Raw genomic sequence first — 26,143 nt, 5'->3', positions numbered from 1 at the left:
TCGTCGTCTGTTGTTGATATCACATGTTATTTTATGTTTAATGAAATGTATCCACATAGTTAATATAATGGTAAAATTTTCAACAAATACATGGTTTGTGAAGTGCTTCGTTCATCATCATATAAACTATTCAAATGTTGATCATCTGCCGTGTAACATCATTAAGTGGTGGTGCGTCCTATCTATACACCGTTCTCTTTACACTGGCAATGACAACAAATATGAAATCACGTCTGTAAGATTGGCTTAAATTCATCCGGATTTTTTTTACTATTATGTTTCCAATAAATGCCAAACCCTTTAAGTGAACATCCGATGAGCATATATTTTTTGAAAATACATTTACTACCCTAATGATTCCCGTTTCCTCTTCAACTGCCAAGAAGCGTGCATTTCATCACCTGAAATTGCGTCATGATGACAATTCTGTAAGCATCTTTCAATTGATGTTTTAACCGTTCTTCCATCGTCGTCCGGGATGAAACTAAAAGGAATTGTCAGTTTTTTTCGTAAATTTTCAATCCATACAAAAAGTATTCCGGACGACGACGAAAGAGGTGTTAAAATTTACTGGTTTATCCATACAAAACCATAAACAAACATCATAAATTGTTTAATGACCCTTAATTTATTTGATTATGTAATACGCATGCGCATATATGAGTTCATTTTCCATATGTGTTTGAGAGTAAGTACCTGTATGAGTTTTTCTTTTAAAAATCAAAGAAGAAAATATCAGCAACGCAAACTAATTTTTCCCCATAAAAGCTTGGCAGAATTTCGCCGAAACCGCAAGTACTTCTTTCATTCAATAAACTAATGAAACTAACATTGATATATTTCAATACATACATTTACAATATATGATGTTTTCCCGTGAGTCCTCAGTTAATCACAGTCATTTTACCATGGGATATAGTCGTTTGGCCACCGATGATAATATAGCAATATAGATATACATTAAAAAGATATAAATAAAGACATTTTCACCTCGTTCATGTAAGATATAAGTAATTATTCAACAGTTTTATCCCACGTACTCCCGTCATATGTTCATAAATCATTGAGACATTAGATTGCATTCAAAATAACAAACACACTCATCAACGGTCAGCCTTGTGGACAACAAAATGAAATACATTGGACGTTCGACGTCAAAACTGTACTGCATTATATGTGAAGGTTCATCATGGAAAACTAAATACGGTGGAAATAAATGCAGTAAAAATAATATATATCTTCGTCTTAGACTTTTCCGGCTACGTTCTATGTGAAAGTTCATCATAGAAAACTAAGTACAGTGGAAATAACAGCAGTACATATAACTCGTCTTAGACTTTCCCATTAGAGTCGGTATAATGGTGAAGTTCCTCGTACGTGTTCGGTTTGTCACGGTCTCCCAGTTCTGCATACGGGGATTCAACACTGTTATTGAGAAATACACGTGATACAAATTTCAGTTTCATTTCAAATTTTCTGAAAATTACCGATTCCATCCTTATGTTCATTAATTTAAGTAATAAAATAATTTGTTTGATATAATGTGTCCTCTATCATAGTGTCAATATATTACTATTATGTTGGATAGTGAATACTATACGGTAGTCTTGCTTATAAACCACCTCAATATTAAGCTCATTCCCTAAACAATTCAACATATACATACCGATTTGAACCGCTTGGTATATCTGAGAATGAAATAAAACAATTTGACCCGAGTTTTAATGCGAGATGTTGATTTATAAAAGAAATTGCAGAAAACAAACGTAACAGCATAGGTAACTGATACTGCATTACATCTCAAATTCAAATGCATGCAGTAAACGTGGTATCAAAGTGACATTTTCGGCGTTTACAATTCTCAGAAATCACAACAGCTTATACTACAGGTGACTGGATACAATAATCAAAGTTCACTTGTCCGTGAAAGCATCTTTAAAAGGTTTTTCTGGAAACTGACACGCCGATCATTATGTTCCATTACACAATATTTTAACCGTATGAGACGCATGCTTCATAGTCGTGATTTTGGGTGAGACACAAAATCTGAAGTACAATTTTTACTTTGACCAAATAAGCAAGTAATTTATTTTCATCTGTAGCAAATTATTTCATGATTTAAAAAGCGAAAGTAGAATTAGCATGTGGTATCAAGTTTTAAAATGTTATCTACCCTAACTCATATAAATTAAGAAACATGAATGTCCGCCTCATTAGATGAAAAAAAACTGCAGATTGGTTGACGTTACTGTTTACCACAGTTTTGTGACACGTGTCAGAGATATGGTCAATCGTACAAGTGATTATAAGCAAGTATCCCATATGTTTAATAATTTAAAATACAAGGGGTCAAGTGCTCCTTCCATAAAAATTACATTTCTGCAATTGACATATCGCTGATATATTACACAAGACATATATAATTTACATGATAAGGACTAAATGTCGAAATAACATATGCCACTCCATGTTATCCAAATCAAAATTTAAAGAACTAACAACCATAGGACCATGACTTCACTTTGAAAGTTTCCAGAATTCGGAAGTATCTTTTTTTTCTTTTTTGAGTTTACTAGGAAAATGGAAATTGAAAACAGAAACCAATGAGAATTCCATCTCTTATCAGTGAAAACGAACTTGCAGTCCTCTCTTGTTAATGTTTTTATGAAAGTCCCGAGATCCTAACGGTATTTTTTCAAAGACAAAGTGTAGTACACACTCCCCTCCCCAAACTTTTAAATAAATGCATAGTTTATTTCAGACTACCAGCAAAATGTACGAAGATATGTATGTTAATCTATATGCCTTTCAAGAAAATTCAGAAATCAATGTTAATTTTAATTCGTTTTCAAAATCATGAGTATTTTATAGGAAGAAAATATATTTCAGAGTGTTATGCATATCTACAAATTCAATGTGTATGTGTACTCAGTTTTATTTCCACTGCGTATTTCACAAAGCATAATTGAGCAACCCTTCCCCCTTATCTGGAGCTCGGAAAGTAAATAAACATTCCACATATGAATAAAATGTAGCACGAGTTGACGGTGAGTAACGTTGTGCAAGAATATATAATGTCAAGTGCTGAATTTGTGCAAATGTGGTTCTCCATTGTTTATAGCATCCCGTCACTCCACTTTCAGATCAATCATCGTTTGAGATAACACGTTGTAAAGCAGAATAAACAGAAAACAACGAAATATTAGTTTCATTATTGAACATGAAATATTTAGAATGTTAATGATATGCACGTGTAACAATTCATCAACAATAATCGCCTACAAGCTGGAATGCATTAAGATAAAGTTTGCAAATCTTTAAAACTATCACCTTCGTGACAAAAAGATACTTTTACCTGAATTGTGAGCACTCCTTGTTTCACTTCTACAATTTTCTCTGAAATCAATAAAACATACCTTGTAATGTATCCGATTAATTAACAACTTTTTAAACATGTCTTACAGAAATGAAGTATACAATCAAATGTGATAGTTACCCTTTCTTTGCGTATTCTGCTGAAATAACAATATCATAAACATGTATTAAACAATTGTCTATACGATATATATTTCATGGATACTGACGTTAAGGGTACACAAAATTTATAATGTGAGGATATTTTGGAGCTAATATACACAGGTATTGTATCTTACAATAGGACATTTGTATTTTTTTCAATATTGTTGATGTTGCTGTTTCTGTCTCTTAATTGATTTGATATACGTGAGCATCATCTGCGTATGATCAATTTCAAACTGAAGCAGACTACTGACAAATAACTTGATGCTTCAGAGATTTAAGTATCGTTTAAAGTAAACATTTCATAAATTATTTTGCACTTATAATGATCTAGTTTGCAGGTACAACCTGTCAATAATTAAAAAAGTTATCTGTTATGTTTCATAACAAATTATATGTCATTCTGTAACTGAGTTTGATTGACGAGATAAAAGACTGACAGCGGGTATGACCGGTCAACAAAGGCTGCTTACTCCTCGTAGACACCAAATCCACCCAAAGTTCCGTGTTTGCTATCCCTTTAATTTTGTATTCTCCATGTGATTTGTGAGATGGATTACTGTTCGTTATCTTCACTTTATGTTTGAAATTAATTTTCGCTTTTTATGTGTTTGTTTTAAGTGCTCAATATTAAGGAAAATCTGTGAAGGAAAGACAATCGACATTTTTATTATTGTTTCCTGTAATGTATATACATCTAACTTTTTATACTTACTCTGATTTCTCTTCCACATCAGGAAGTTGATGATACTTCCAATAAGCACTATAAAAATAGATACTACAATACTTATGATGGTGGCGGTGTTGTCATCTGTACAACTTGTAACGCGGGATGATAACTCTTCTGTAAATAAAGGTAATGAACTATTTCAGCAATAATAAATGATAAGACGCACTATCTAGAAGTATTAAAAGTTGCTGTACTTTGGTATTTATTGAAATAATTTATTTCAAACTATAGGGAAAGATAATACCTCTAAAACAAAACCGTACTAAAACAAATTAAGGCATACATGTATCGAGGACGCATTATTTATATACAATGCTCATTTGCATTCATATGTCGTTTAAATGTATCCCAGTAAGTGAACCCTAAATCATAGAAACCACAGAGTATTTCATATCTGCTTTACGTACAATATTCTATTAAAGTGCATTTTTGCCACTGCGTTGTGGTGTTGTCGTAGATACCAATATGATTTGGAATCTAGCAGAACTCAACCATTTACCTTATTTAGGTAGACGATAGTACTGGTTTACAATATCTAGAATGTATGCATGATCAATGTTCATGTTGCATATTAATTGTAGACAAGAAATGAAGTATGTGAATATAGTAAAATATCATTATAAATTTTCAATGTATTCAAAGGCAGGCTGTGTGGTCTTTGCTTTGGTGGTATAAATTCTTACTTCATTCGGAAGTCATGCAGAGAAAACGTCATTTGTGATTACTGCAGCAGCATCGGCTTTATTTTGGTCCTTTGTATCATTTGTATAAATATCAATTGAAGAATATTTGGATTGTTTTATTCAGAATAGTTTTTTTTTTTTTAACAACGGCGTTTGTTTAAGATCTTTATTTTTAGTTTCAGAAATTGGTGCATGCACTTTTAGTTTAGTAATTTACATGGTGGTATTGTAGAACATAATGAGGGTTTTATGGTGTTCAAAGGCAAGTTAGAATCATGTATATGCATTAACTTGTAGACCGATTCATTTTATACACTTCTTGTTTTTCTTATAGGAAAGGTGAATATAACGAACACTGATCAATCTTGCAAATCTTCAAATTATGGATGAAAAACGCAGATATATACAGTGTTATCAGTGTTAACTTTTAATTTAACATTGTATTGTAAGATGAATGCAAGGTTATCAGTGTTACCTTTTAATTCAACATTGTATTGTAAGATAAATGTTATTCAACATAGATCGAGAAGTGGTTCGTTTGTCTGAATATAGAAATTATCTATAACGATGGCTGATCATATTGTGTTTATATGTAAAACATTCAAAAGCATAGACTTATAGGTGCGGGTAGTAATTTACCAAAGTTGAAATTTTCATGATCCCTGGTTTCAGGGTGGAACTAAATCATTATAATAGCTATCCATTTTATCATTTCAAAAAAAAAACAACAAAAAACAACAACTTGGATATTGCTCAGATTGTAGAACAGATGGCCGTCACTTATCAAACAATTAAGACGGAAAGATAGATAATTCTTTATTTTGTTACCTGTACCACAGAGAGGCCCGCTCCACCCCTCCTCACATCCTCCATCACATATCCCGGTGGTCTGATCACAACTACCATTTCTACCACAGTGCACGGTACAGCTGTTTTCACAATTGATACCGAAATATCCACTGGGACAGTCTGGTGAATTAGTATTTTGTTTACGTTAAAGCGTTATAACATTATAAGTATCAAAGTTATAAAGTATCAAAGACGACTAAAGGTGTTCGTATATTCATACATGTATGTATTTTGCCGTTTCTATATTTTGTTCACATGGCAAAGCATTTACTCATGACAAAACATGAAATACCTCGTTTTCTGTCATCATTGTTTTGCAAATATACATGAATAAATAGCTTGGATGAAAATAATTTCAAAATGTACAGTAATTCATTATTTGTGCATTAAAACTCTTGTTATTCACTTTGTCACTGTGTTTACTCGCAAGGTGTTAAATTTGTGACGGTTATTTCGATGAACAAGTAACTGTACTTCATGATTTATATATATCTATTATATACCAATTACATACAGTCTTACAATATCTATTATATACCAATTACATGCAGTCTTACAATAAATGCAAAATAAATGTAAAACTCACTCTCCTTGCAATGTCCTCCCTGGTATCCTGAAGAACAACCATTCAAACACGTGCCGTTAACATGATGACACTGTTTGTTGTCTAGACAGGAGCCACATTTCTGTGTGCAGCCTGCGCCGTACATCCCATCGTCACATTCTGGAAGAAACCAATAGCATCATGTATACAAGAAGAATACTGCCCCAAAGTATATTTTGCATGAAGAAAACATTATGAAGGTAAGTCATTTCAAAATAAAGATAAAATAATTTCCCAGAAATATACTGTCAAAACGACATCAAATTATCATATTTTGTAGCAATATTCCATTATCACCTGGATATGGTGTTTATGTATCCTAACTTATTTCATATGCCCATAATTGCTCTACGTATGGCCAGTTTTTAAGTCGAGGCAAGCTTCTCATAAATGAATTGAAGCTACACTTGTTTTCAACAGTCTCGTTTAAAGTCTGCATTTTGCAAATCGTATTGTCAGGATATAGGGTTCACGGCGGGTGTGACCGGTCAACAGGTGATGCTTACTCCTCCTAGGCACCTGATCCCACCTCTGGTGTGTCCAGGGGTCCGTGTTTGCCCAACTATCTATTTTGAATTGCTTATAGGAGTTATGAGATTGATCACTGTTCGTTATCTTCACCTTGCATTATAACAGTCCTATTTACCAACACAACTTGCTAATGAGTAAAATGTTATATGACATGTTTCACATCACTTGAGACTGTTCCCTTGTACGCTGATTTGATTATTTTATCACCGCCACCAGCGAAAATATTATGTTTACCCCTCCTAGTCATCTTATCCGCCATATTTTGAATATGAAACAAACGATAATATTTAGAAGCGGTTTCCCAAAATAAACATATGAAAAATGCAGTCCTCCTTTCACGATGTCTTTGTGAGATCATTATCATGATTTAAACACATCTGAGTCCCAACTATAAACTGATGTTGAAAAGGAGGAAATATTTTATCTAGTTCCATTTTGTTTTTCACTATTCCAATATTAGTTCTTTTCTAATAGGTACACGAACGAAATATAACATTGGTTATATAACTTGAAATTTCTGATAATTATTAATTACCCCGCCATTGTAGAAAGTTGAAAAGCTGCAGATAGCAATGTTCAATCTCAAATGCTACAGAAATTGGAGAATCGAAAATAGGGTAATACCGATCCCTGGAAATACCAAGGGATGTAACATTTAAAGTGGATGGGATTGAATCCTTCCCATGCAACGATACATTGTGCAAAGTTTAATTTGAATGTCCCAGTCGTTCATGCTTGACATATAACATTGGTTTCTCTTAGGTAGTATTTTGTCAATGTTGTACACCTTAAAAAAAGATCTCATCTTTCGACTGAAAAGATGTAAGTTCCCTTTACCAGAAGGCGCTTCATATCAAATTCCATTGTTATTGACCTAGTGCTTCTTGAGAAAAAAATCAGGTGTAAGATACTGTCATTTCGCTTTGTAAGATGGTCTGGTCTTAAGTCCCTTTACTCACATTTTAGTTATCCCATATTTGATTGAAATTGTGTAAGCATTTTTGTAACTATGGTTATTATTTGAAATATTGCCGACGTCGAAAATAAATTACGAATGCTAATGTGAGATTTAGGTGGAGTGATAACAAGGTTATTTTCTTAAACATTATGAAAATAATGTAGCATTCGCATTTTTTGCTAAGGAACTTTGCAAACATGTACAGGACGTTTTTTTTTTTTTACTCTTTAAACAGCACACGTACAGTAGAAGCCAGGAAATATACCATGCATTGAATTAGAATTAACTTTAAAATCATAAGATAGGTCTGATATTTTGTTTAAACATATCATCATCGTTATTCTGCATTATGCATAATGTTGTCCTAAATAAAACATATTTTAAACTAGGATTTTAAACCATTTTGGTTTGTAAAACTAGATTCGTTCTGACATACAGTTACCTCGCTGACATGTTGGCATCTTCCATCCCGGTTTACAGCCCCCGTCACACTCCCCAGTAAATCTGCTACAACGGTTTGTCACTTCACAGTTCTCACTGCATCTATGTCCGCAGTTCTTTCCATAAAAACCAGTTTGGCATGCTATTTCAGGCGAAAAGTAAATTGTATAGAAACGTACTTCTCCATCAAACATCTTAACATTAGGAAGGGTATCATAAAAGTGTCATTGCCATCAAAAGATGGAAATAGCGAAGAGTGAGCAATCTCATAAACATTCTTTAAAAACACAGCTTTTTTATAGCTGGACACGCACGGCCCCCTGGAAATACCAGATGTTTGTGTAATATGCCTAAGAGGAGCAATTATCCCCGTTTGACCGGTCACACCTACCGTGAACATTATATTGATCAAATGAACGGAGTAATCCGTAGTCAAAACAAGTATTGTGAGTAAAGGACGGACTAACAATTGGTATGTAATGATACAAACAACATTGACTTAAACGACAGGTGGTATTTGCAAATACATGCACATTATGCATTACATGGTTTAATTCTTACGCAATTAGTAAAATGTACTATAATTTTGTTGTGATATCCAATTTATTGACAAGAAACATGTCAGACACCTATTGACTTAGCATAATACACTACGTGAATAGCACACAGAAAAAGTGCAACATTGTATAATATCACCTGATTATTTGGACAGGGCCAGTTAGTGTACAAACGATTTCGGTATAATGTTTTAACTTTAAATTTATAAAGACCAAACTGTACAGAACAGTCCCGTGTCATTCGATATCTGACACATTGGACAATTTTAGACTAATTACTTTGTATCAGAGAACGTGTTCAATAAAAATAAAAACTTTCTTGTTTCTCCATCCGTTTTTTACACATCAGTAACTATTAATAAATCATCACGAGAAATTGAAACAATGACGATTATAATTACGAAATATGTTACAACCATTGAAAATGTTAGATGAATAATAATTATTTATTAATGATCGTAAATGGTGGGAGAAGGGATCTTTCATTGAATAAGAAGTATATAACTATTATTATTGTAAATCTCCATACAATAATGGACCTCGTCAAAATTATTATAAGTATAATATTCAACACCGAGGCAATGTTATGCTGATCGTGGTGTTAACCAATCGCAACTTCTCGGGTTGGTTTGCCGCTTACCGGAAAGGTCCAGGAATATGCGATTGGTTGTAGACCTAACCATCTGTGATGTTACCGTATTTTTTTTTTTTGGGGGGGGGCTTCGTTTTGGTAGTTTCCATTAAGCAGATTGGAGACTAAAACCCCCGACTTCATATGAGTGATATTCCCGAGAAGGACATTCAACAATAACCAATCAATCAATCAATCAAAAGGAAGCCGGTCATTTTAGCTTAATGTTGTTCATTCTTAACGCTACCATATCAATGATATGATCGGTTAATAAGACAACATATTTGCGTTTCATAACATACCTATAAAAACGTATTAAATCTGATAGCAATAGCGGTAGTTTAGTGTATTTGGAAAGGTGCATAGCTGCTTTAAGGTTTTTGAATTCAATCATGAATTCCAGACGCATCAGATGTTCGCATAACATAGGTATAAACCATTCCTTAGCAAAACGTTCGGTATCAAAAGGGAAAGTAATATGTCTTTCGGATATGACCTTGAAAACAGATACCGATGTCAAGAACATATCTGATATTTCTAAATGGTATAACACATGCTTATGAATACTGTACACCTTTAATTTATAAGAAATACTTTTCATGAACATTGTATTTCAAAGAAACAAGAAATGTTGAACTCACGTATTTGGCATTTCTCCCCATATACCCCTGCATTACATCCCCGAGGGCACGTGCCGTTTTGATAGTGGCATGGCTCCCCATCGCTACAGTTCCCACATGATGACGAACATCCCAGCCCATACGCCTGTTTATCACACACTGAAAGTGTTAAAGGAGTTCGTAATAATCACATGGTAAAAAGTATAAAAACGCTGAAGCTGACACATGTAAAACAAACGTTCAATAAAGTTAACATAATCCGCAATTGTCTTGTACGTAAGTAATTGTAAAATTTACGATTCCTTTGGTGATATCAATGGACTTTTGTAAATCAGCGTAATTAGATATGCGACCCCCCTCCGTAAAAAAATCCAACAAATCTGAGACAACAAAATAGTACATGTAACAAGCGAACCTCAATTTAATAAAAAAGAAAATATCACCAAACGAAAAAAAAAAAACAACTCGGAATAATACCATCTAAGGAAAAACCCACTGTGGCGTCATAGTACTTTTGTGTTAAGTTGCTATGATCAATAAAAGCTACAGAAGACCGGTAACACGGTCGGAATATTTCAATTCAGTATTGTTTAGAGTTTCTTGATTCTTGTGGTGCTTATCGCTAGGTTCATATACCAATATCTGTCAAATACCAGTTGCATAAAGCACTTCTGACCCGAACTACTTTTGCTATCATCCCCGCTTCAATATCCCCTACTTTGCTTTCTTGTTGATCAATAGGATACACGAATTATCAGTCATTTTTTTTAATATCAACACAATTTATCGACTTTAGAATACAACCAATATACTAACTAATTTGTTTATTGGTTTATCAAACATACACCAATGACGAAAATGATCAGTTATACATGTATGGATCTGAAAAGCAATACTGTTTAGGCCTAACTATTTAAAAATAGTACCGGGACGTCTTACATAGAACAGTTGCGTGGGAATAATATGGCGTCCACTGACATAATGCATGGCGCATTTCATAGAAATATACACACTATCAACAAATACTCCGAAATTATTATTAGAAAAGTGGATAAAGAGATATGTCAACAATTATTGTCAACAAGGAACCATTCAGACCTGGTGGATCAAATATTGACTGCCTAGCAACCCCACCAGCTGTAATAATAGGAAATATTACATAGACAATATCTTTCTCCTCTGCATCCATTGTAGACATAACGAATATGAACATATTTATCATGTCTACTCACTTTGTCTTGTAGAAAGTCCTATCACCCCCTCAAATGAGAAACCACGTGAAAGAGAATTTAAAAATATTGTAATTCCAATAACAAACAATTTTCACTAAAACCACTGTATTCTATAAATTAAAGTAGCAGAGTGGTTAGAGCATTGCACTCAAAATCACACGGCCTCTGGTCGGCGCGGGTTCGAATCCCGCTCGTTCCGGTAAGTGAGGAAGTTGCTGAGTTTACTTGCGGAAGGTCGGTGGTCTCTACCCAGTTACATTGTATCTGGGTTCTCTCTCCCACCAATAAAAACTAGGCACATCAGATAACTGAAAAAAAAGTTGAGTGCGGCAGAAAACAAAAATCAGTCAATCATTAGCATATTTTGATTGATGGCATATGCATTGAAGAATTCAAACTCGTTTTCCCTGAAATTCAAACAATATTTTATAACACATTTTGAATTATAACTAAATCAACAGTGAAAGTAAAGTGTTGGAATTAATTTACGATCCAGTCATGAAAAAATGAAAACAAATTCTATGAATGTTCACTGCCTTACAGTTACAGTCAGATTATAGCCATGCTCATAGAGTCGTGTCGTCGCACCGAGTTACGGCGGAGAGAGGGAGGAAGGAGGGATTGCTGATAGCAACCATGTTCATTCATAATTTTGAAATGAAATCATCAATATATTTTTAGACCATATCTTGTTTATAAATTGATGACTAATTTCCCATGTTCGATTAAAACTAGTCAATAAAAAGGGTGATTCGAGACATAAAATTGTTACATGTAGATCACCCATTATTCTATCACTATGAATAACTAAAATGTCAGCATAAAACATTAATTCAGAAAATTCCGTTCTACTGAGAAAATGTTCAACCCACTGTAAATACTTTCTGCTACAAAGTCGTCATCTATGACAGTGTGGAGTCGGACTGAAGACTGAACGTCTGAAGTATTTCTGGCGCACGATGCTGTGTAGAAATTGAATCAAACGTTGTTCCCGTTACGTATGCTGAAAATGAACCCCTTGATTTTTTAAGTTTTATTTCTCAGGAGCCTACCCTAACCCCTGTTTGCACAACACACAAGAGGCCCACTACCCTTATCGGTCATCTGAATACTAATGAAAAAGTATCAAACTTTCCATAGGCTATAAGATCTAGAAAAAAAATTATGTTCTGAATATATAAGCTAAATTCTAATGTTCAGCAATACTATCAACCAAGAGGTGTTCTTAAAACTTCACCGCCTTCAAAAGTGCATACATTGATGAAAGGCTTCAAATAATAGGTGCATTGACATAAAAACATCAAAAGATATGACTAATTTGGACTTATACTAAAATCAGAACCCTCGGCTATGATCGAAATTCACTATTTTTGTACATCCTTTTCTGCTATTCCTAAGTATGCATTTAGATTTCATACAGTATCAGCAAACTTACACATCAATACGTTATACTAAGTTTAGCCTACTCTGGGGTCAGAACCCTTACTCTGAGGATAATCAAACTTACAATTTTCGTAAAAGACTACCTGCTCTATCCACTTAGTTTCAATTTAGTAGCAATAGCACCAGAGAAGATGTTATTAAAGCGTTTTACACATTAGCATAATATAACAATTTGGCACCGCCCTGGGGTCGGAATCCCTACCCCGGGGATTATGAAATTTACATTTTTTGGTAGAGACATTCCCGCTCTCCATTACCATGCATTTAATTTTTCTTACACATGTGCGGTTCTTGAGAAGAAGATAGTTGAAAATTGGTTGATTTGGGGCAGTTTTTGTCCCACTCCTAAGGCCACAGGAGTACATGAATCCTGAAATTTACAATTTATGTTTCCCTTGTCCCAAAGATGCTTCATAACAAATTTGAAAAGAATTGGACTGATAGTTATCAAGAAGTTAAAATTGTTCAATTGTTAACGCAGGACGGACGACGCAAAACGCATGGCGACAGACGACAAGCAACGGCAATGGGTAACCTGAGTTTACTCAGGTCACCTAAAACGTATACTCTGTCAGACACCTTATGTATACGTGAAGTCAACAAGGATGCACAGGAGTGGCAATTAGATTGGAAATAAAGTGCCGGAAGTTCTAGCTTATTTGTAAAAATGTAAGATTAAAGTGTCACGGTCACCCAGTCTCTGTTAGTTTTAAAAGGTAAATAGTAAATAAAACACAAACTGTTCAACTGGTTGACTTAATAAGATCATGAATTATTGTTGTAACATGATCAATGTAAGTACACACATAAACTGCATCATGTGTAAATATTTGTGCGTTAAAGACGTTTTTTCGACAAGAAGGGGAAGGGGGTGGAGCACATTGACCCTGTGTCAAACTATGTGTTATGTCCATACTCTATTAATAGGTTTCACTTCTCGTTAACACCTACCAATGCCAAAATCACAATAATTTTGAGAAAACAAACTTTTTAAACTTTTATACAAATAATCACTTTACTTAATCAATGTATGGTGCAGAGGTATACGGTAAAATTGTTTTACCGCTTCTAAACATCTTACGAGTTTCATCTTTAATCAAAATAAAGCATTGATATGCATTTACCCGGCCTTTGCTGTTATCTTAACAACTTTGATAATTCTAATTCTTAAATTACTTTCCATTTTAGCAACAACAGGTGTAGTTTCGTTACGCCAGTTAAAAAGAATGGCGGGAAGAGAAATATCATTATTAGACTCGGAGAGACCTTGGTACTGCTGTAATCGGTGCACTACGGAGCATTTCATCTGGTTGCTTGGATTACGTGTTTTGGGAATGGCAGATTGATAACAGAAGTGCATGAAAGCTTCAGAGGGCCTACTTTGGAAAACAATAAACTCAGAATAAACGGTGAGTACCTTGACTACAGCGAAGACCTTGATAACCCGGTATACAGCCCAGACAGTATCCCGTACTGATGTTACACCTCTTCTCTTGACATTTATCGGGACACGGTTGGTCACAGTTCTTTCCGTAAAATGTTGGGTCAGAGCACCCTGTGTAATTAGACCACCAAATAGAAATATTCAAACTTTCAAAAGTCCAATTTTCATATTTATTAATCAAGTCACATAACACCCCAAGTAAAGACAAATTGAAACAATTCTGAAACTTACCATGAACTTCCACTTCACATAGTTCATTATATGCGTCTCGTGAGTAGTAGCTAGGGTAGGTAACACCCGGTTTCCGTTCGTTGTAGTATATCACATATCGTCCATGAACAGAACAGCTTATTGTCTGGTTCTCTACTGGAGTTCCGGTCACAGGCTGTATCTCATGGAAACAACGATGGCCGTCATCCTTTGACGTAGTGTTGGATACGTACAGGAAAAATCCAGCAAATCGATTATAATACGCACCGGGGCCTGCAGATAAAATCGATCTTAAATAAGTGATATGCATATTTACATGAAAAAACAGATACGCTGCTTTCACGTTTTGGTAAATGAAAAACCAAACAAGAAGCCCACATGCATTATCGGTCATCTGAATACTAGTGAAAAAGCATCACTACTACAGAGGGCTATGAAATCTAGAAACATAATTTCTGTTCTGAATATCTAATTTAAATTCCAATATCCAGCAACATTATAAAACAAGATGTGTTCTTAAAACTTCACTGCCCTCAAAATGCTACATTGATGAAAGGTTTTACATAATATAATAAGTATAATAATATAATAATATCAACATGAAAATATCAAAATATATGACTAAATTGGATCCATCGTAAAGATGTGAAATTCACCTTTGTGTGCATCCTTCTCTGCTCTTCTTAAGTATGCATTTAGATTGTATATAGTACCAGCAAACTTACACATAAATACTATATGCTAAGTTTGGTCCCATCATGGGGTCAGAATCCGTACTCTTGGGATCACCAAATTTACAATTTTGGTAAAGGACTGCCTGTTCTTTTTAAATAGCTATTTAGTTTCAAGTTCATATTAATAACACTAAAGAAGATGATACTAAAGTGTTTTACACATAGACACTATATTAGGTTTGACCACGTCCTGGGGTCAAAACCCCTACACTGGAGATCATGAAATTTAAAATTTGGTAAAGGCCTTCCTGATCTACATTACTATGCATCTACATTTTCTTAAACACGTGCGGTTATAGAGAGAAACTTTTTGAAAATTGGTTAATATAGGGCAGTTTATGCCCAGCCCCTAAAGTCCCAGGGTGCAGAAATCCTGGCATTTACAGCATTGTTTTATTCTTGTTACAAAAATGTGTTTAATACCGATTGTTAAGCTGTTCTTGGCACACTGATTTTGACTGCGGATAACTCCGTTTACCTGATCGGGATATGGGGTTCACGGCGGGTATGACCGGTTGACAGGGGATGCTTACTCATCCTAGGCACCTGATCCCACCTCTGGTGTGTCCAGGGGTCCGTGTTTGCCCAACTATCTATTTTGTATTGCTTGTAGGAGTTATGAGATTGATCACTGTTCGTTATCTTCACCTTGCATACCAGATTTGAAAAGAATTGGAATGATAGTTATGAAGAAGTTAAAAATCTATATTGTTAACACATTTAATAACTGACCAATTTTGATACAAGCTGATACCAAACTCCTATGACCCCAAGCTGATACCATACCCCTAGGGCTTCCGTGGCCGAGTGGTTAGATCATCGCGCTCAAAATCACACGGATGCTCGCCTCTGTCGGGGAGGGTTCGAATCCTGTTCGCGCCGGTAAGTGAGAAAGTTTTCCAGTTTACGTTCGGAAGGTCGGTGGTCTCTTCCCAGGAACATTGTATCTGGGTTCTCTCTTCCAACAATAAAAATTGGGCGCCACCAAATAACTGAAAAATTGTTGAGTGTGGCAGAAAGCATCAATCAAACAATCAATCAACCAAACTCTTACCCCTGGGATCATCAAATTCACAGTTTTGGTAAGAAACTACCTGTTCTTTCTAAATACCTATTGATATTCAATTTAGTATCAACAGCACTAAAGAAGATGTCATTTAAGTGTTTACACATATACACTATATGTACGGAATGCGTACTCCTACTCGGCACTTGATCCCACCTATGGTGTGTCCATGGTTGCGTGTTTGCACAACTCTATTTTGTATTGATTATAAAAGTTATAAGATGAATAGATGTTCGTTGTCATGTACTATCATGTGGTGATCTGCATAAACACAATATCTAGTTACTTCTTTGGCCATCCAAATCACCAGATTTGAACCCTATCGAACATGTATGGGGCGAACTGAGTATACATTAATCAAATAGAACTGCAGCCTTAGACTTTACAACCACTGTACCTGGAGTAGAACAACATTCCTGGATAGTTTTATAGATTTGCTTGCTTCAAAGGGGATGCGTTTTCAGGCAGCTGTTAGTTGTCCTGGAAGACACACTTTACATTGAACTTGGAGGGTTTAAAACCCTTAATGACCGTAATTACCTTTAGTAGAGGCGGAGTGGTTAGAGTATTGCGCTCAAAATCACACGGCCTCATACCTCTGGTCGATATACGTACAGTATGGTGAAATGGATCGGAAGAGGAGTATACACATTTTACCATACATGGATGAAAGTGCTTATATATCTAGGAATAGAAAAGTTTACTTCAGAACGGGTGATATCATAAAATGACCATCTGAAGATTTTAGAAAGACGTCGCTTCAACGTTTCAGATGCGACCTGTAGTATATTACAAGGGATTAAAACACGCATTTTGTTGAAAATACTAAATTTTGCACATTGTTTAAGAAATTTGTTTTGCCATTTAGGGCTTTTCAGCCATAAGTTTGAATGAAATTTTCCTTGAACATGTTCTTGATCAGTCCTTGCATATTTAACTCACATATGATGATCAATATAGTAAAACAAATAATGCATGTAGTTGGGCATAACAAATAATGCATCAAGAAATCCATAGTCAACCGGGGCTCAGCTTAACATAATTAGCAGTGTTACATGTTTAATTTACTTCTAAAACTAAGCTGAAATGATAGCCTAATATCCCGAATTCATTACATTCTTTTATTTTATGTGCTTAGACGCATGAACTAATTCCTAATTTAAACCAATTGATTTAAAAGTAAGTATCGTTGGTCATTCCATAATTAAAAAAAAAGTCCACATATTTTCAGAAATACACAAACAGTAAAACCATCTTAACTGGGTACTCAATATTACTAAACCATAACGCTGTCATTGCTGTTAAACTGCAATAGAGACATACTTTTAACTTGTACTCAAGTTTTCACTTACAATCAAATAATTTTACTGAGAGTTCAATAATTGGACACATAACTTCCTTAGTATTTTGAACCAACCATTCCCAACATAAAATTAGGTATGTGATAGATAAAAACATCAACACGTACTCGGTTTATTTTCCGTCCTATAGTAGATGTTAATGTGACTAATGCTGACCACACTCTCCAGGTCCACTCTCCACATCGCTGTTGTTTGACCTGGGCCTGATTGAGTACATTGGTTTCCTCCTGCTGAGCGGTCAGTATACATTCCGTCCACAGCCTTCGCTGCGCCCCATTCCACATCATAAGGTGCATCAGGCCAGTTATGTGTCTGCCATGCTGGTTTCCGTAATGCTGCATTTTCTTGAACGTAAGAAAAGTAATGAAATATACAAACTGCAGATGTAAGAGACTTCGTTTTATATTTGCGATTATCACATGCACATGCATTGAAATTAACATCAGATCAAAATATGTAGATTATTGTACTGAATATGCAGTATGTTCCACTCGTACGCAAATTGCAATTTTAAAAATCATCTATCATAATACAAAGACTAAGCATACATTGTGCTGGGAACTTGTGGATGTCCCACTATCATGTACCCGAACCCTAAGGTAAAGCAAGTACATAATATTTAAAAACAAACAAACAACCCACTATATGACAATACACTTCCGATATATTGAGCTATAAACATGATCCGCCTCTTTCCGTCAACCACATATTTCTCTCACAACCAAGTTCTATCAGTAAAACTATGTAAAACGTAATTTAAATGTGTATTGTTATGTTCATCAAACAAGTTGGTCTACCTTTTACCACTTGAAACTTATCACCACATTCCTATACTGCATGATACACATAATAACTAATACGTTAAGGAAAATGCTACACCAGGAAAATATGATATGGATAAAAAGTGGAGGATTTGTGCAATGATGATTTTAAACTTAAAATTTTCAAACTTACTCAATTTAGTCAAAAATACAGCTTTACTATTAAATAATTACTACAAGAATCGAAGCTTCTATTTACAGATTACCAGTCGACCAGCTAACTGACCAGGCTACTCAGGTAAATATTTCGAAAACAAAGACCTCAAATAACTTATTCTAAAAGGTTCTAAATACAGAGAACCTCGGTCTTTCAATTGGCGACATAATTTCAATTTTATTATGAATTATGTCGAGGATTATGACAGACGATGGGTTAGATATGAAAAAGAACTTGATACATTGTCAGAATGGATTAAAAGTGAGAACCATTTGCTCGAAAGACATCATACTTGGTACTCTTCTACATCTACATCATAAGGAGTGAATGACCGCTATTGATTTTGAGGTCAAATTGGACATAGAAAGATGCTGTCCGCTCAATACCTTGATAACTCTTTGCTTGACATGCATCAAACTTGGTACATTGGTAGGAGCAAATGACCCCTATTGATTTTGAGGTCGCATGGTCAAAGGTCAAGGGTTAAACTGAATATAGTAATATATCATATCCTATATTTTAAGAATAATTTGCTTGATAGACACCATCCCGGTTAGAATAGGTCCTCAGTGTCTCTTGCTTGTCGTAGAAGGCGACTAAACTGGGTTGTCCTTCAGATGAGACTGCAAAAACCGAGATCCCGTGTCATAGCAGGTGTGGCACGATAAAGATCCCTCCCTGCTCATAGGTGACCAACCAGTATTCCGACGGTCCGATAGTCGGACGGTCCGGTAGTCCGACGGTCCTATAGTCCGACACTCCGATAGTCCGACGATACGGTAGTCCGACGGTCCGATAGTCCGAAACGCCGATAATTTGTGGCCACATATAAGACATTGCTATGTAATAGGCAGCAGAAAACAGGAATAAGTGCCGTGTGACAGAGCGATTTTACGTCACAATAGCAAAACATCGCACAGAGAGAAAACTCTGAACGGGTTCGACCTACATCGGGTACCTGTAAAGTGCAAAATAAAACGATATATACCGAAACGAGACGAAACCCACCGAAAGGAGATGAAACAGATTGTATAACCGAACTTTATTAATTATAATAATTAAAAATGGTATCTTAAGCCCCTGTTAAAGTTACCACATATAAATAAAATTCGCCTCCCCATTGTGGTAAGCTTTCGGCTTGACAGATACAAAGTTTTAAAAGTTGGAAGAGGGTGAGTAAGCACAACGTTCAGATCCGAAGTTGATTGAATACCCTGTGTAATTAGTTTCGGATCTATAAATTTCAGAACAGAGGGTTACAATTCGGCATAAATACACGTTTCAGTATGTTTTGCTCGAAAGACAAATCTATGTATACATATGGATATTGTGTATTTGTATGTAGTATATCAAACGGTGGATTCTGAGTATGTCTTCCCGTTCTCTTTGTAATTTCTGCTTCCCTTGTTCATAAGCCTTTTGAGTTTACAAAATGCTGACATCCTCCTGATATTATTGCATAATAAAATCTGTTTTACGTCCCGTTTTCAATTTCCCGTCCTAGCAACAAAACAAATGTATAGAGTTATATTTAGACTCACTACATATCAATAATAATTTTTATAACACATGTATATATATATTACCGAATTCCATTCATATAATATGGTATACTATCTAACTTTTTCCATTAGTGCAAGTACTCGCACCTAAGCAGTTAGAGATAAAATAAAAGGTTAAGAGCTCTTCCTGCTTTCAAATTTCTCAGACACCAGTTTCTTAAAACAATGTATCTATACCCAAAGGCGGATCCAACGCCAGCGACCCCACCCCTTGTTTAGTGTGTTTCGCCAGACCTCTGAGACTGTAATTCTCCGTTCTAAAATTTATGGATCTGAAACTAATTGCACATGCTATTTAATCAACTTCGGACGCGTACATTTTGCTTATTCACCACCTCCCCCCTTTCCAGCTTTTAAAACTGTGTATCGGTCAAGCTGAAAGCCTACATCAAAGGGGAGGTGAATTTTATTTATATGTGGTAATTTTCACACGGACCCAAGATACCATTTCTAATAAAAGAGTTCGGTTATACAATCTGTTTCGGTTCATTTCGGTGGGTTTTCGTTTCGGTAGATTTCCTTTCGTTTCGCAGTTTACAGGTACCCACCTACGTCTGTCTGTATGCATGTAGAATTTAAGGAACATTTTCATTGTGTCGTGTCTAGAGAGCTATGTAGATACATGTAGGTATACATACATATATATATATATATATATATATATATATATATATATATATATATATATATATATATTAAAAGAAATAGAATAAACAGTACACAAAGTTAAAAATTTAACGCAAGCGCTTTCATTTTATAATCCTCAGGCGTTACATTTTAAAATAGTTTTGAAATGGTTTGACGTCATAAAGGCGTCCTAACATTTCACGTACATAACGACGTCATAAACGAATGAAGGGAAAAGGATTTTACGTTAAGCATATTATGACGTCATAGATAATAACAGTAAACATATTTTACAGTAAGCTATTGAGAGCCGGTTTTAAAGTCTTAATAAAGTGTCTTTCTTTTTCTCGTCGGGAAATAGTATTTTCTGTATACAGTTTATAAAACGGAAATACATTGAATTGTCCGTGGCCACACACATCTATATGTTCACTAACTTTAATTTTTCTGTATTCGGGTGCTGAAATGTGTTGTTTATGAACTCGTATACGAGTTCGCAGAGTAGTTCCAGTTTCACCGATATAATGTTTTCCACAGCCAGCACATGTTATAACATAAATTAAATTTTTGGTGGAGCACGTCATATCTGAATTTACCGTAAATTCCTTGTTGTTAAATTCGAACGAACTTCCTTCCCTTAAGTATGGGCACGTTCCGCATCGCCGATCGTCACATTTGGTAACGGTGAAAATTTTTTTGTTGGACTTTTCCTGAAAATTAGATTTACATAACAGTCTCCTAAGATTTTTCGGTTGTCTCTTGCTGTTGATAAAAGTATATTTCTTCATAATTTTCCCCATTTTTTCATCTGTTTTTAGTAGGTCGTTGAGTTGCCGAACGATAGGTGTAACATTAGAGTTCCTTGGGTTGTATGTTGTAACAAACGGTAAAATGTGTGAATTTGTTGTGGGATTGATTTTGGATTTATTGATAAGATTTTCTCTATTGAGTTCTCTGGCTTTCTTGATTCCGTCGTTTATAAGTTTGATTGGATAATTCTGTTTTTGTAAATAACTATTTAATTCCCCTAAACGTTGTTCTCTGGTAGGTTCTTCGCTAACGATGGTACATATTCTTCTGGCGAGGTTGTAAGGTATGGCACGTTTTGTGTGTCTTGGATGCGAGGACGAAAAGTGTAAATACTGGTGAGTGTCCGTGTGTTTGTAAAAAATATCTGTAATTATTTTATCCTCCTTTTTGATAACAGAAACATCCAGGAATGGTATACAAGATGTACTGTAATCCATTGTGAATTTTAAATTGATATCCAATTCGTTTAGAATGTTCTTAAATTTATTCATTGTTCTGGGTGTTTACAACATACAACCCAAGGAACTCTAATGTTACACCTATCGTTCGGCAACTCAACGACCTACTAAAAACAGATGAAAAAATGGAGAAAATTATGAAGAAATATACTTTTATCAACAGCAAGAGACAACCGAAAAATCTTAGGAGACTGTTATGTAAATCTAATTTTCAGGAAAAGTCCAACAAAAAAATTTTCACCGTTACCAAATGTGACGATCGGCGATGCGGAACGTGCCCATACTTAAGGGAAGGAAGTTCGTTCGAATTTAACAACAAGGAATTTACGGTAAATTCAGATATGACGTGCTCCACCAAAAATTTAATTTATGTTATAACATGTGCTGGCTGTGGAAAACATTATATCGGTGAAACTGGAACTACTCTGCGAACTCGTATACGAGTTCATAAACAACACATTTCAGCACCCGAATACAGAAAAAATAAAGTTAGTGAACATATAGATGTGTGTGGCCACGGACAATTCAATGTATTTCCGTTTTATAAACTGTATACAGAAAATACTATTTCCCGACGAGAAAAAGAAAGACACTTTATTAAGACTTTAAAACCGGCTCTCAATAGCTTACTGTAAAATATGTTTACTGTTATTATCTATGACGTCATAATATGCTTAACGTAAAATCCTTTTCCCTTCATTCGTTTATGACGTCGTTATGTACGTGAAATGTTAGGACGCCTTTATGACGTCAAACCATTTCAAAACTATTTTAAAATGTAACGCCTGAGGATTATAAAATGAAAGCGCTTGCGTTAAATTTTTAACTTTGTGTACTGTTTATTCTATTTCTTTTAATATTTTATACCGGACACTGTGATTTTTTTTAAAAACACAATTTGGATATATATATATATATATATAGATATAGATATTTATAGGCTTGTAGGGAGGGCTGACACAGCTGATACTCGTCAGGGACGTAGCAACAGAGAGGGGGGGGGGCTGATCCCTTCCCCACTTTTTAAAAACTTTCCCTTTCTTCATTTTTACAAGCTAAAACTCTTTTTGGTTCGACTGCCCCCCCCCTCCCCCCCCCCACACCATTCCTTTTTTGGCTGGCACCCAGCTTCCCCCTTTCAAAAACGATGCTACACGCCTGCTCGTGTCCCCTTAACACGTTCAAAAGTAGGGAGTGGGGACAAGAGTATGTATGTGCCCCCTCCTTACACTTCTGGGACCCCAAATGATACCCTCATCTTTATATCAAATGTTGTTTGATAACATCATCTCCTTAATTCTAGTGCAAGAAATTTCTGTTCAAAAATTGTTATTTGCTATAAAGAAAGGTATACCATAAAATTGGTATAGAATTCGGATATACAGATTTGCGTTGAAAAACTTAGATAGGCTCTGATTGGTGCATAATTGCATTATTGTCGTTCCATACAAAAATTGATTTCCTTATTGATTGTGTTATGAGCCGTTATATAGAAAATTTTAATTTAAGAAACATTTGCCCGTGGATGGGGGGGGGGGGACTTGAGGCCTACTTCAAACTTTTAAGACTGAGTAGGGTGTAGGGATTCCTACCATTTTTAGCTTGTTATTTCAGGGGTTGGCGGTGATTATATAGGTAACCGTCGCCATCTTCATGACGTTTATATGGAAATTTTGGAATTGAATCCAATTTTAGCATGTGCCCTAATCTAAGTTTTGTGCTCTCCTACTAACACTTTACGATGTTTGACTACGGCATTGGCGTTGCCTTATACCTAATAACAAATTCGTCCGAACAAATTGCTAATTCGTCCGAAAAATTACTAATTTGTCAAAACCAATAGCTAGTTCGTCCGAACGAATTACTAATTTGTCTGAAGAAATAGCTAATTCGTCCGAACAAATTGCTAATTTGTCGGAACGAATGTCTATTTCGTCCGAACAAATCCATAATTCGTCCGAACGAATTACTAATTTGTCCGAACGAATTACTAATATGTCCGAACAAATAGCTAATTCGTCGGAACAAATTGCTAATTTGTCCGAACAAATAGCTAATTCGTCCAAAAAAATTGCCAATTTGTCCGAACGATTTTCTATTTCGTCCGAACAAATAGCTAATTCATCTGAACAAATAATAGATTTAGATATGGCCTTTCTACGCCGCTGTAAGTTCACATTTGAATGATTTTGGTCAGGAATTGATTGTCTGATTTTGGCGGTTTCTGGTAATTTCCTTAAAATAATGTCTGACATGAATAAATTATAACTCTATTAATTAACATTTTTGGTGATGGTCAACATGTCGGAATAACGGACCGTCGGAATATTGAACTGTCAGACTATCGGACCGTCGGACTACCGGCCCGTCGGACTATCGGGCCGTCGGAATACTGGGCATGAACCCTGCTCATAAGTGCCGATCACAGTCCTAAATTTTGCAACCCTTCACCGGCAGTGGTGACGTCTCCATAATTTTGAGTGAAATATTATTGAGAGGGACGTTAGAAAACATTCAATCAATCAATCTTGATTGATACCAAACTTGTTACACTGGTACATCATAAAGAGTAGACGACCCTTATTGATTTTAGATCACATGGTCAATCCACTATGAAGATATTGTCTGCTCAATATCTTGAATTGGTTTCGCACTACTATCGCTTAAACTATGCATGTCTATTTTTGTTCCATTGAGGCATAGATGTATTACACACACATTCCTGTTATAAATACACTGTGGGATTTTGTGATGACAAAAGCTCTTAACTGTTTTATAGTCTTTGTTCGTAAGTTCTTCTGCAGTGTTATTAAGGATTCATTCCTGGCACACTGATTCTGACGATGGATAACTCCATTTACCTAATAAGATACAGGGTTGACGGCTTATAGGCGTTATGAAATTGAGCAATGTTCGTTATCTTCACCTTTCATCGAAGACTCATTATTTATTAACAGTAAATAGTTTCATTCATATGTCTTGATCTATACATGTGAACTCGAAATAAAAGACACCAGAGTCCTTCACATCTGAAATGTACTTAGATATTACATTGAAAATAAATATTAACGGCTAACTGCTGACTCAGCTTTATAACAAACGGGACAATTTCGGCTTCTCCGCCGTCGGCTTCCCGTGTTTATGTAGCAGTATTCCATTACCACCTGCATAAGGTGTTTATATCTCTCGACAAATTTGAAGCGCGGAGGCTTCTGCGTGTGATCAGTTTTTTAAATCGAGACAGGCTACTGACTACAAAAACATGATGTTACAGTGTTGCCGTTTAAAGTCAGCATTTCCCAAATCATATGAACGTTATAATGGTCTTGTTTGCCAATGTGACCTATCTTTGGGTTAGTTGGTGTTTGGCAGGTTTCATACCGATTATTGGGCCATTATTAGCACATCGATTTTGGCGACGGATTGTTCCGGGTAACATCAATGCGGATCTTAAACTCCCGATGCGTGATCGGTGCCTAATCATGAATATGTTTATTGTTCGGCATGTTCACACAACTTCTTTTAGAATAAAGAAATTAGCTCTCTTTAATATAATTATATTTCAATGTTTGACATTGAATTCAATATCGAATGAAGCTCGTGAATGTCAATTATACAACGTCAACAATATCATGATATAGAGACATATTTAACTCCTCATGCTAAGAATTATTTTAGGTGATATGTAATGCACAAGTAAAACTAGTCTCGTAAATCTCATAAACAATATCAATACATATTTCTGTCAGTTTTCAAACTTCCTAGTTTTGTTGAATTGCTACGTGACTATGATATATATGTATATAATACTTTAACAAATACAGATTAAGGAAGTAAAATTCACTAGCGGTTTTTTTTTTTTTGGGGGGGGGGGGGGGGCATTTTGAATTTTTGTTTCCATTTTGTGTCTTCGTCTTTGTATATGGCCAACATTTCCTGAATCAACAGGATATCAACTGTAACTCGTTTTCTAAAATATGGTGTGTTTTTTTGTTGTTTTTTTTGGTGGGTTGGTTTTTCCTGTTCTTTTCAATGTCCTCAAACACGGAAGGATGCCTCTGTTTATCTACATTTTCCACACATAGAACAAATAAA

General features: G+C 35.2%; 1 protein-coding gene across 4 annotated transcripts in view; it reads right to left on the bottom strand.

Moving 5' to 3' along the window:
- Positions 1-609: 609 nt before the first annotated feature.
- LOC125663288 (multiple epidermal growth factor-like domains protein 10) overlaps positions 610-26,143 on the bottom strand; it is a 26,666-nt gene continuing 1,132 nt past the window's right edge. The window contains exons 2-13 of one of the 4 annotated variants that reach the window (XM_056146297.1): positions 17,721-17,957; positions 14,474-14,725; positions 14,216-14,353; positions 10,145-10,282; positions 8,317-8,457; positions 6,368-6,505; positions 5,761-5,901; positions 4,235-4,363; positions 3,497-3,512; positions 3,356-3,396; positions 1,667-1,688; positions 610-1,425 (exon numbers count right to left, since the gene is read on the bottom strand). In XM_056146297.1, the coding sequence (XP_056002272.1) occupies positions 1,332-1,425; positions 1,667-1,688; positions 3,356-3,396; positions 3,497-3,512; positions 4,235-4,363; positions 5,761-5,901; positions 6,368-6,505; positions 8,317-8,457; positions 10,145-10,282; positions 14,216-14,353; positions 14,474-14,725; positions 17,721-17,957 (1,487 nt within the window). In that variant the 3' untranslated portion in view covers positions 610-1,331. Of the gene's footprint in view, positions 1,426-1,666; positions 3,137-3,355; positions 3,397-3,496; positions 3,516-4,234; positions 4,364-5,760; positions 5,902-6,367; positions 6,506-8,316; positions 8,458-10,144; positions 10,283-14,215; positions 14,354-14,473; positions 14,726-17,720; positions 17,958-26,143 lie in introns of all 4 variants that reach the window. The other 3 variants (XM_056146296.1, XR_008797623.1, XM_056146298.1) reach the window with 3 other exon arrangements.

The sequence above is a fragment of the Ostrea edulis genome, chromosome 8 (assembly GCF_947568905.1).
Source record: "Ostrea edulis chromosome 8, xbOstEdul1.1, whole genome shotgun sequence".
Lineage (NCBI taxonomy): Eukaryota > Metazoa > Mollusca > Bivalvia > Ostreida > Ostreidae > Ostrea > Ostrea edulis.
This window is presented reverse-complemented; position numbering and strand designations above follow the sequence as displayed.